The sequence below is a fragment of the Glycine soja genome, chromosome 9 (genome assembly GCF_004193775.1).
Source record: "Glycine soja cultivar W05 chromosome 9, ASM419377v2, whole genome shotgun sequence".
Lineage (NCBI taxonomy): Eukaryota > Viridiplantae > Streptophyta > Magnoliopsida > Fabales > Fabaceae > Glycine > Glycine soja.
Window position 1 is genome coordinate 34,158,044 of NC_041010.1, and position 12,952 is coordinate 34,170,995.

At 30.6% G+C, this 12,952-nt stretch overlaps 1 protein-coding gene across 1 annotated transcript; it reads left to right on the forward strand.

Annotated features, from left to right (window-relative positions):
- The first annotated feature begins 3,284 nt into the window (after positions 1-3,284).
- Positions 3,285-6,785, forward strand: LOC114368090 (RHOMBOID-like protein 2). The gene is made up of 5 exons (XM_028325452.1): positions 3,285-3,980; positions 4,952-5,115; positions 5,328-5,491; positions 5,871-6,121; positions 6,465-6,785. Exons 1-5 carry the CDS (start codon positions 3,682-3,684, stop codon positions 6,577-6,579), a joined length of 993 nt encoding a protein of 330 aa, XP_028181253.1. The 5' UTR covers positions 3,285-3,681; the 3' UTR covers positions 6,580-6,785.
- The last annotated feature ends 6,167 nt before the right edge of the window (positions 6,786-12,952 follow it).

Consider the following 12,952-nt stretch of genomic DNA (forward strand, 5'->3'; position numbering starts at 1 on the left):
CAAATAATAGCTTAGAATACCTATTAACACAAATAATCTTTTTATAATATTAACTTCAAATATTAACAACAGAACACATAAAAACTTTATAAAATATCAATTAAAAAAGCATGTACCAGTTGAGTTGAGTGAAAATGATAATATATGAGTATATCGCCACTAGTAGCAGCGAAACGCACCAGGCACACGAGGGAAGAAGATGATATATTATAGAGGCAACTGGGGGAGAGGATACGCGTTCTAATGGAAGAGTTTTTTTTTTTTTTTTTATGGAGGGAAGCTTCAACGGTGAAAAGGTATCTCGCCATTACGAATGGCGATATGCTCAGAAAAGCTAAACCCTAGCCTGCTGCTGTTCTGCGTTCTACTGTGTAGCCTGTGCTTGTCTTGCCAATGACAATGGCGGTAACTCCCTGTCATGTGTGTATCGCCAGTGACAATGGTGGGACCGTCCACGTTAGCCTGTCTCGCCAATGGCAATGGCGGGACCGTCCACGTCAGCGCCTGTCTTGCCAATGGCTATGGCGGGTCATCCTGTATCGCCAATGACAGCTGCGACTTGCATGCAAAAACAGACCATATTCGTAAATACTTTAAAAACAGACCCTCTTTCGTAAATAATTACTAAATAGAACCCTCTTGCAGAAGCAAAGCTTCAAGAATTATTTTGATGATGCCAAGAAATTTCAAAGATCATTCAAGATGAATTTCAAGGATGAAGAAAACAATATGTCAAGCAAAGCAAAGATCTCAAGATAAGAATTAAGATAGACTCTTAGAAAAGTTTTTGAAAAGCACAAATGATTGGCCAAGTGAGTTTCTATCTTAACAAAAACTTTTCCAAGCATTTTACTCTCTGGTAATCAATTACCAAAGGTTGTAATCGATTACCAGTGGCCACAAAGCTTTTTGGAAATATTTTCAAAGTTATTTTCAAAGTTTTCAAAGTTGTAATCAATTACCAAAACTATGTAATCGATTACCAATGCTTTAAAACGGTTAAAAATGATTTTGTAACTGTGTAATCGATTACACATCATATGTAATTGATTACCAGAGTTTTTGAACGTTGGACATTTGAATTTTGAATAAAATTAACTGTGTAATCGATTATGCCAATGCTGTAATCGATTACTAGAGAGGATTTTTGAGAAAATCAGCCAACAGTTACAACTTTTCATTGGATTTTTGAATGGCCATCAAAGGCATTTAAATATGTGACTTGGGCACGAATTTTCTTAAGAGTTTTCACTGTTCACAAAAGACAAAATCCTCTCAAACAAAAATCTCTTATCTTCAAAAATTCCTTGGCCAAACACTTGTGTTATTCAATAAGAAATTGAGGGCTTCATTGAAACATCTGTCTCTTTCAAGAGAGATAATTTCTTCTTCTTCTTCTTACTTATGAAAAAAGGGCTAAGAGATTGTGAGTCTCTTATTGTAAAACATCTGAGTACAAAGGAAGGGTTGTGTGTGTTTCAGAAGGTGTAAAAGATTTGTGAGATAGTGAAACTCCCAAGCGGATTTCTTGGAGACTGGACGTAGGCAACGGACTTTGCCGAACTAATATAAAAACTGTATTTACACTTTCTCTTCCCTTAAACTTTTTTATTTATTGTTGCTTATTGTTTCTATTCAGTAAATTTAATTTGAATTATTATTTAGGAATTCATTTTAAAAGGAATCTTGGGACTTGAATTAAAATCAAAGTAGAATTTTTAATTGAGGAATAGTTTGTGATATTTTAATTCAACCGTCATTCTTAAGATATGTGAGACCACTTGTCTAACACCTCTGATGTAAATTTGCCAAGAATATCATCATTTGATTCTAAATTATTATGTGCTAGTTACTGTTGAGGCTTTTAATGCGTTTTTGGTTTGTAATTCAACAATATTTTTTTTATTCATGATAAAAATGTTAGATTTTGTAATAATTATTTTAAAAATGATATTTAAGATGATTTTTAATTGATATCAATACCACAAGACTATTTTCAATGGTACACTCTTGATTCTTAATTTTTTTTAGGGTTGATTCTCGATTTATTTTAAGCAATTTTTATTATGTTATTAAATTATAGAATTTGAACAATTTTTTTTATGGCTTACAACCCAGTCTCCTCTAACTGTGAATCTAGATAAAATCTCATTCTTGTGCTCACGAATATCTTGTAAGAACAACTGCTGGAAACGTCGTAAACATCTTCACTATATCAAAAATTAAACTTTGAAAAAATAGCTAAAAATTATATTAGTATTGTTCTTCTATCTACCATGACGTGGGGACATCGCGTAAACTGATATGGAATATATATGAAACTCAATCTATATAGCATTAGGCAAGGTTAAAACAACAGATAAACTCAAGAAACACATGAAAGAACTCTAAGAAAAAAAAAAGAAGAAATACATGAAATGAAAAGTATCCCAACCACAACGTGGCTTTCTCCGAAAGTGAAACACCGCGTGCCGCGGCCACAATCCACAGTTCCCGTTTATCATAGACCCAATCAGAACTCGCCACGTCATGATACAAATACTGTCAAGTTTGGTCAACGGGTTCAAAACCACGTGTTCGTCACGTGATACACTGTCACCCAACAAAGACAAGGACTCGTTGGCTGTTTCACGTCACTCCAAGCATTGAAGCGGTGGGACACAATCACACGCAAAATATCAATTAATAGTTAAAGTTTTTTTTTTTACCTAAAATTTATTTATTTTATCACTCAAAATCAAAATGAACTTTAGTTTAGTTTTTTTCTTCAATATATTATATAATCTAGTCTTTTTTAAAACTAATACTACTATAAATTTTTCAATATAAGTTTTTTTTCCAATATATCTATATATTTATTGATTTATTTTATTTTATCTTAAAAATGTTTTAGAAAGCATTTAATATTATTCCAACTATATATGAAATTAATTTGACCAATTACTCTAAGCAATGTATTTTAAAATAAACTATAGTATTTTCAAAAAAGTTTAAAAGAATTAGATCCATGTTTTTAATATTATCATTTAATTAGGTATTGACATTAACAATAAATTCGCTGAGTGTTATAAAATATATTAAAAATAATTTCTAATTAATAGTGTATTTTTTAAAATTATCAATATATAAAAAATAACTTAAGAATTTAATTTTCAAATTAGTGACATTTCATCATCTAAAAAGTCAAATTAATGTAAACAAATTTAACATTAATAAATACATGTTTGAACATTAGTTGAGAAAAATCATTATAACAACATTTTGTGGCTTAAAATTTTAAAAAATCTACGTTAAGATTCCAAAATCCACATTTCTAACTTTCATCCAAATATTAATGTTTTCTTTTACGTAACACCACAAATACACTCCACAAAAAGAAGTCTCCACGAGCCACCAGCAACTAATTAACTTTAGCAATTAATCTTAAGTTCGGTAATAAATAATAATGCAGCATCAGAAGTTACAATTAGAAAAGCCTGAAACGTTTCCTTCCACTACTCGGTGACACGCACCTTCCCAGTAACTTTCCTTTCCCATTTCCCATTTCAGATTTAAGCTCCAAACACTTCTCCACCTTCTTATTCTTCTTCCCAACTCACCCTTTTGCGTAGTAGAAACTTTGAGTCTTTCTTTGAAACTTTTTAAGTCAGAGAGTCTTTGTTGAGACGAAAAACAAAAACCATGTCATCATCAACAATACGGAGAGATCTAGAAAGTGGAGGGGCGAACAAGAACATCAACAACATAAGCTACAGTGCCGCTCCCACTTCCTATGTTTACGATCCGGAAGTTCATTGGACATCGTGGCTCGTGCCGCTGTTTGTGGCGGTTAACGTTGTGGTGTTCTTTGTGGTCATGTATGTCAACGATTGCCCCAGGAAAAATCTCGGCTTTGAAGGGGATTGTGTCGCCAGGTTTCTGGGTCGCTTCTCCTTTCAGCCCCTTAGGGAAAATCCGTTATTTGGGCCCTCTTCATCCACGTAAGAGCTCAATTCACTGACTTTTTTTTTTGTGTTTTTGAATTAGTTGTTTTGTTGATTTTGAGTTGTTGGGTGTTGAAATTCGGTTAATTTGATGAGTCGGGTGTCGGTTTTTTGTAATCTGCTTATATGACTGACCTTGTTTTTCTTCCGTGGCATCAATTTTGAACTATTCTCTTCTTTGGTCGAGTGAATTTTGGTTTTTCACGTGTCTCCGTGAACATTGAGTTATTGAGTGTACTAAGTGAAGTCAATTTTTAATTTTTGATTAATGAACATACATAGTTAGAGTGTGTTTAGGTCTCTCAATTCCCGGCTAAAATTGATCTTGGTTCTTATAATAGGTAAAAAATCATTGTATTTTTTTTTTTACTATTGGTGATTTTGTCTTTCTTTAAGAAACTTAGGATTCTAGTATGAGCTATGAGGGGCGAAATTCACCCATTATCGGAGATAGGAGGATAAAAATTAAGGCCAATTTGACACACAAAATTAATAAAATGGAAACCTAACACACACTTGACCCTAAATTAAATGAATAGCTGGATTTGTTGTCTTCTATTATGCAATCGACAATGTTTTTATTTAGTTTTTTCCATTTTTGGATGCTTGCTTTGCTGGTGATAGTTTAAAATCACCCTTTTCCTTCTACCCTATAGCACACAATAAATGTGGTAATTGATTTTGTCTTTGGTGTTTATGAGAAGAATAAATGATTGACCCACTAAGGAAAATAATTTTTTTTTTTGAAAGGCAAATGAAAGATAACACTATTGATAAGAAAACGTGGCTTTAGCACAGATGTGCACTCAAAACCACCACTAAGGAAAATAAGAACACCTATTTTCTAGCCTTGATGGCTGGTTTTTTCCTTTGTTTAACTTGAAGTTCTTTGGCCGAACTGCTTGCTAGTATCGCAGTATGGAGATTTCGTACAGATTTATTGATTTAATTTTGGTTCATTTTTTAAGCTTAACAAAGATGGGAGCACTTCGGTGGGATGATGTTGTGAATCATCATCAAGCATGGAGACTCGTCACTTGCATTTGGTTGCATGCTGGAGTTGTTCATTTAGCTGCCAACATGTTGAGTCTGGTCTTCATTGGCATTCGCCTTGAACAACAATTTGGGTTTGGTATGTTTCTTTTATCTGCTTATTTCAGGTTATTTGAAGCAATTCCATTTAGTGTGAATTTATACACCCGAAGTTAGGAAATAAAAAACATTCAAGTTTTAGTTTTATACCTATGGACATGGTCACCCATTTGGAAGTGTTCATGTTCTTTTGTGTTCTTCAAATTTTGCTTTTGAATGGTTATGACCTCACATTTTTGAAAACATTGGCAGTGAGGATAGGAATCATTTACTTGTTGTCTGGATTCGGCGGGAGTGTACTGTCTTCCTTATTCATTAGAAACAATATCTCTGTTGGTGCTTCTGGTGCTCTATTTGGACTTCTTGGTGCAATGCTTTCAGAACTTATCACAAACTGGAGTATTTATACCAATAAGGTGAGTATAAAGTCATTGGTTCCCATCCTATTTTTGTTTTCTGTGTGTTTGTTAGTTCTTTTGAAAAGGAAAATGATTAATGTTATGAAAAGATTGACAAATTCTTGAATGCATCATCATAAACTGTTGATTTTTTTCTTGTCCAATTACTAAAACTGAATTTACAAAACATCCTGGTTAGTTAATTATAATATTCTTATCAATTTGCATGAACTAATTGTGCTGATTTGAAAAAACACTTTTGGTCTTTTGAGTCTTTTCTTTTCTTTTTTTATTCTTTCCATCAACTAGGTTAAATGACTTGCATATGGATGATACTTATATAGTATATTTGACATTCATTTCTAAGTTTCTAACACTCTTCATCTGCATTTTGCAGGCAGCTGCTTTGTTCACACTTCTGTTTATTATTGTCATCAATCTTGCCATTGGAATGTTGCCACATGTTGATAACTTTGCGCATATTGGGGGATTCCTCTCAGGATTTCTCCTTGGGTTTATTTTGCTGCTCCGTCCTCAATTTGGGTGGTTAGAACAACAACGTCTCCATGCTGGTGTTCACCTCAAGTCCAAATACAAGGCTTACCAATATGTTCTATGGATTGTCTCTGCCATTTTACTGATTGTTGGGTGAGTTACTTTCTTAAATCCTTGAAACTCATAAAGCTATATTATTGTCATGGTTCAGCTGTTTTTGGTCTAGGAAATGAAATTATATTAATTTGCTATATGATAATTGTATAAACTAAATCTTAAATTTGATCTCTAGAGATGTTTAGTTCTCACCTGGCCTGTTAGGAAATGTAAAGCTAGTTATTTTTTGCTTCATTCTACTCCATATCAACCAATGCTAATTCTGTGATAATTCTGTGATTTCTGTCGCTTTGCTTTCCTTTGCTTTGAGTTATAGTTTGTCTTCAACTTGTGCATTTCTTTAGTTTTCTAATCATTGCTTTTATTTGTTGAATGTCAGGTTATCTATTGCTCTAGTGATGCTATTCCGGGGTGAGAGTGGATATGATCACTGCCATTGGTGTCACTATCTAACATGTGTTCCAACTTCTAAATGGAAATGCAATGACAATTAAACAAAAGGGCATGAGCTATCGTCCTCATATGTATAGCTATAGCTCTCACTTTGGGTTGTTTTGTTATTTTATTTTATTTTTTTGCTAATTCCTGTCAAATTCAGTTATTGGTTTGACTGTGGATTTATATGTATTATACATATATAAAGAAATTTATTTGTACATGAAATTCATTTGTCATTTTGCATTCATACTCTGCCTGATGACTTTCCTGTTGCCTAGCTCTTTCCGACTTTAAATTTACCCCTTCCATGTAACGAAAAAATTTATAGTCTGGAATAAATTGATTAAATTCTACCTATTCCTTTGATTCTCATTCACCTAGATAATTTAAGCATATTGAATTCGGAAACATGATTCAAAATCCAAGTTACTGTAAATCTCTCAAGCACAAACTGGAGAGTGGAGACTCCGACACTGCATTTGGTATGCTGTTACTTCTAACTCCAATATATTACAAAGTGATATAATTAGGTAAGTTGTAGATAATGTCATCCTTTTGCTTATTATTATTATTATTATTATTATCATTTTTTTTTTATAATTTAATCTTTTCAATTTTAATGAAGTTTAAAAGATTATATTTTTTTTTGTTAAATTTAGTTAAGGTGGATATATGTTCATGAATAATTCGGTGTAATGGCTCACACGAGCTTGGTAATGTTAAAGTATTGATGTGTTTAGTTGTTGATTTACGTGGGTTGATTTGTAAAACTTGTGGCTTAAATGGGTTTAGAATGTGAGATTGCAAACAATTTATTCACTTTCACATAAACGAATTTTTTTAAAAAAATTCAAGAATAAAAGAGAGAAATGTATTGGGTAGGCTTCTGGAGCATTTAGATTAGCCCACATATCAACTTCAATTTCCTTTTAAAATAAGTAAGATTAAACTAATTTTTTTATCCATAACATATTTTGCAGGTTTAATTTGATAACATTATTTTTTTAAAATTAATTAGATCTCTTATTTTTAAATAAGTTAAACTTAGTCTCTCAGATTTTTTTTTAAATATTTGGAACTGACAAAAAGAAAAATGAGATCAAATTAAATTTATTTTAAAAAATAAGAGACCTAATTAAAAATTTTAAAATAAAGGGGCAAAAACCTACTAAATAAATTAAAGAAAAAAAACAATTTAACCAATAAGTAAATAAGGACGTGTTTAGAGATGAGAATGGGTAGTAGCCATTCCTCATTGACTACATAAAAATCCATACCCGTACCATTATTTACACTTTAATTAATTATGAAAAATAAATACACGTGTCATTCCTCATTGGGTACATAGAAATTCATACCCGTACTGTTATCTACACTTTAATTAATTATGAAAAATGAATACATAAATATTGATTAAAATTATAATAGTAATTAAATTAAGATCCCATTTAAAATCTTTTATAAAACATAATAATAGATTATCACAAAGACACAATCATTAAAATCTTATTCAAATATCTTTTACAAAATATAACGATAATAATGATAAAACATCAACAAGAAAATTGAAAAAAAAAAGCAAATAAGGATATTTTTTTAAAAAAAATTATGGAATGTGATCTATCTCTAAGCAAATAAAGATCATGATATATCTTTTAGCAAATAAATAACATATCTCTTTTATGTTTGTTGGATTGATCAACGTGGTTATTATTATTATTATTATTATTATTATTATTTGTTGTGAGTTGGTATATGATTGGATATTAAGCTACTCATATCCACACCTGTACTGTTAAAATTTGTGGATAATTATCCGTACATCTCATACCCATAAAATGAATAATCCACCTACTCATCATGATCTTCTAAAAAAAATCCCTACTCATCATGAATAATTTTTGCGGGTATCCATTTAGTACATTTCAGATTTTCCCATCCCTTAAGCGTGTTTATGGTCAGAAATGCATAGCAAAACATGCTATAAAAAGGACTTCAAATAAATAATGATTGTAAAGTTAAAATTTTGATTATATTTGAAAGACTTTGTAGGATGAAGACTTCGAAGATGATAATATTTAAGATTTTGTAATTTTGGAATGGTGTTTTGATTGGTGTCTTATTTTAAGCAAAAATGGTTTAAAATAGTTTTTTTTAAGCATGGTTTAAAATAGTTTAATGATTTAATTCATAGAGATTTTGATTTATTAAAAAAGTGAGAATTTGATAATTATGTAAGTAATACAAATCTGATGACGCGACTTGATTATAGTAATTAAAAACGATGAATTAAATTTGAATGAAGAATTATTGAAAAGTTAATAAAATTACACATTAATTATTATGACAGTTAGAAAATATAATTAAACCTAATTATTATTCATTTTTAACATTACCAATTAGTGGCTTAGCTTTTTAACTTGGTATTCTCATCACTGAATAAGTTTGAACTAACCCCGCATTTGGCATGATTCATTGTCATTCCATATCAAAGCAAATGAATAAATGAGAATTAGACAAAAGAGTTGAAAGATTTGGTTCAATGTATTGATTAAGCAAAAGTCCATCAAGCAAGAGACATTAGCTAAAAATTAAGCTCAAAAAATAAGATAACTCAATCTTGGCATTGAAGAATGCGTGACATTCAAGTTATCATTTGAAGACAAAAGAATCAAATGCATGGATGCATCTAAGTAACCAGAACTCTGCAAATAGAATAATTCTATTTTCTTGTTTGAATCCCAATGATCCTGGCTTGGATATTACTTTCAGCCAAAATGGTAAACCAATAATATCGTACATATAATGGTCACAACTTGTGAGATACCATCGTAACAATCAATTCCAAACTAACTTGCGTTGAAGCAAGTCAGAGATCATGTCATCAACACAGAGATCTAGAAAGTGGAGGGACTAGCAAGGACAAAATCAACTACATGGATGCTCTCACTTAATTGGAAGTCGTGACTGGTGCCGCTGTTTGTGGCGGTTAACGTTGTGGTGTTCATTGTGATCATGTATGTCAATGATTGTCCCAAGAATAATGTCGGCTTTGAAGGGGACTGTTTTGCCAAGTTTCTCGTCCGCTTCTCCTTCCAACCCCTTAGGGAGAATTTTTTCTTTGGATCTTCTTCATATACGTAAGAGTTAGAATCACCCTTATTTTCCTTCTACCCTTAGCACAAAATAAAGGTTAAATAATAACACCCGTTTTTTTGGAATGGTGATTGGTTTTTTCATTTGTTTGAGTTCAAGTTCTTTGGCCTAACTCTTGGTAAGTATGGTGGTATAGAGATTTGGTAAAGATTTATTGGTTTAAATTTTGGTTCATTTTTTAAGCTTAGAAAAGATGGTAGGACTTTGGTGGGATTTTGTTGTGAATCATCATCAAGGATGGGGAGTCGTGACTTGCATTTGGTTATACGGTGGAATTGTTCATTTGGCTTCAAACATGTAGAGTCTGGTCTTCATTGACATTGGCCTTGAAGAACAATTTGGGATTGGTATGTTTCTCTTTACAGTTTATTCTATCATGCCATTTAGTGTGAATTATACACAAAATTAGGATGTTCAGTTTTATACCTGTGAACATGGTAACCCATTTGAGAATGTTTATGTTCTTCGAGTTCTTGTATATGTGTTCTTCAGTTTTTTTCTTCTGAATGGTTATGGCCTGACATTTTTGTGAAAATGTTGGCAGTGAAGATAGGAATAATTTACTGTCTTCTCTGTTCATTAGAAACATCATCTCTATGGGTACTTCTGGTGCTATTTTTGGACTTGGAGCAATGCTTTCAGAACTTATTACAAACTGGAGTATTCATACAAATAAGGTGAGAATAGAGTTATCAGTTCTTATGCTATTTTTGTATTCTGTATGATTGTTAGTTCTTTAATTTGAAAAGGAAAATGATTAATTTTACGAAGAGATTTTGGCGAAGTCCTGTATGCATGCATCCCGTTGATTGGCAAAATGACTTGCATAGTATATTTAAGATTCATTTATAAGTTTCTAACCGTCTTTTTTCATATTTTGGCAGGCAGTTGGTTTGTTCACACTTCTATTTACTATTGTCATTAACCTTGCCCTTGGATGTTGCCACATGTTGATAACTTCGTCATATTGGAGGATATTCCTCACAGGATTTCTCCCGGGGTTTATTTTGCTGCTGCGCCCCTCAGTTTGTGCGGTTAGAACAATTAAGTCTCCCTGCTATTCGCCTCAAGTCAAAATACAAGGATTATCAATATGTTCTATGGATGGTCTATGCCATTTTACTTATTGTTGGGTGACATGATACTCAGATTTAAAATAAATCATTTTTTTAATAGGGTAATACCAAAATAAAGATAAAATTATATTTTTTTATATTTGATTTCTTGATGGTTTAATCTTTCAAGATTTTGGATTATAGTTATTTGCAATTTCTATCTTAATTTTATTAATGATTAATAAATATATTATTGGTTTTAAGTTTTTAATATGTATCCGTGCGTCATTGGCTATTTGATAATTATATAAACTAATCTTAAAGTTGATTTCTGGATATGTTTTTAGTTCTCATAGCCTGTTAGAAAATGAAAAACAGGTTATTTCTTGCTTAATCTACTCCATGTTAAAATCAAATGCTAATTCTGTTGTTGTGTGCTTTGAGTTATAGTTTGTTCAACTTGCATTGCTTTAGTTCTCTAATTAGCTTTTTAAATGGAGCAAATGATATTTGTTATTCAAACTTCCACACTCTACAACGGTTTTCAATTGAAAACAGGAATCAAATATTTTAATATACTAGAGTCCCTATGTGTAAGAGTTATTTAAATTCAAATTAAAAAAAAAGTTATTCAAGTTTAAACAAATGATAATAAAATAAAAAATAACAAAAAAATATTAAAATATCTGACCACACCAACTTGACATCAATGGGAGCCCGATTGTTCCTCTTTTATTAGTTACTCACTAATTACAATAAATAGATTTCAAGAGAGAAAATTAAGGATGAGATGAAGAATAACTCTTTATTCTTTTATTCTTATTCTTGGTGTAAGTTGATTTTGACAAAACTATACCATAGTAGGATTGATTAATTAAACTATGTTTGTGTTTGATTCTTTTTTCCTTGTTACTAACATGACTATATTGGTAAATATTTGATCACATTGGTATGGATTTCTATATAGATTTCTAATTGGTTTTGTGAATGAAAACCTATTGTCAGTCAGTGTCAGCTCATGTACTCCAACTTCGCTCATGTAATTCAACTTAAACACATGCTTTGTATAATATTGATAATAATGATAATAATTGATGATTCATGTATAATAATCTCACAATTAAAAAAACAAACACATCAAATATAATAATAATTAAAAGTCATCAAATTTCATAACAATTATATATAATATATACAATTATGTTATATAATATTAATAATAATTAATGTTAATAATTAGATATATAATAAATGAATGAGACTTATAAAAATTGATGAAAAGTTATATAGAAATAAGATCTATCAAAATATATATATATATATATATATAATTATAATTAATGACAATATATTATTAAAATATTAATATATAATCAATGAAGATTTATTAATCAGTATTTTTTTTACTAGAAGTAATATATGTTATTAATATATTATATACTAATTAATATGACTTATTTAATTTTTTCTTACTATGTAATATAATAATAATTATAATATATGTTATTATTATTATTAAGTAGTCTAAAGAGATTTGAGGGAGGAACAAGCCCACTTTTCAGTATGTTATCAAAATTGTTACATTTAATTTATATATCATAAATTTAATTTTTGCCACTCCAAAGTTTTCTACCAAGCTCCGCTATATATTAATATTATTCATACATTGTGATTACTCATGCATCATGAATTATATATGCCACAAGGTGATAAATATTACATGACAAATGTTTATCATGTAAATGAATGACTATCATGAAATTCACGTGTAACGGGTAAAATTGTATTTTTCCATACAGATATCTCGGAATTGATGTGCATGTACACAACACTAAGGTCCTTGGTCTATGTTGTAATAGTGTCAATCGACCCTGATGGAGAAAGTATTCAAAGTTGAGTTACATGCTCGCTCGTGAGAATTAGAAAGAGTGGGGACTCCATGGGGATGTAGCCCCACTGCACAGTTCATTGAGACTTAATGTTGCATTTCTCCTAAATTCCTTCTAATTATGTAATTCACACTCAATTTGTCTAATTTTAGTAAGAAAATTCGTCATTTTTATTTTATTTTTATTTTTTGGTCTAGACCACGGGTAATTATGTGTAAATCGGATAAAATTATTGTAAGTCACACATCAGTCTCTTTTAGCATTTAGTATTTAATATAATTATATATCTAGTATTATTTAAATTTGAAAGCATGAATTAAATTATAATA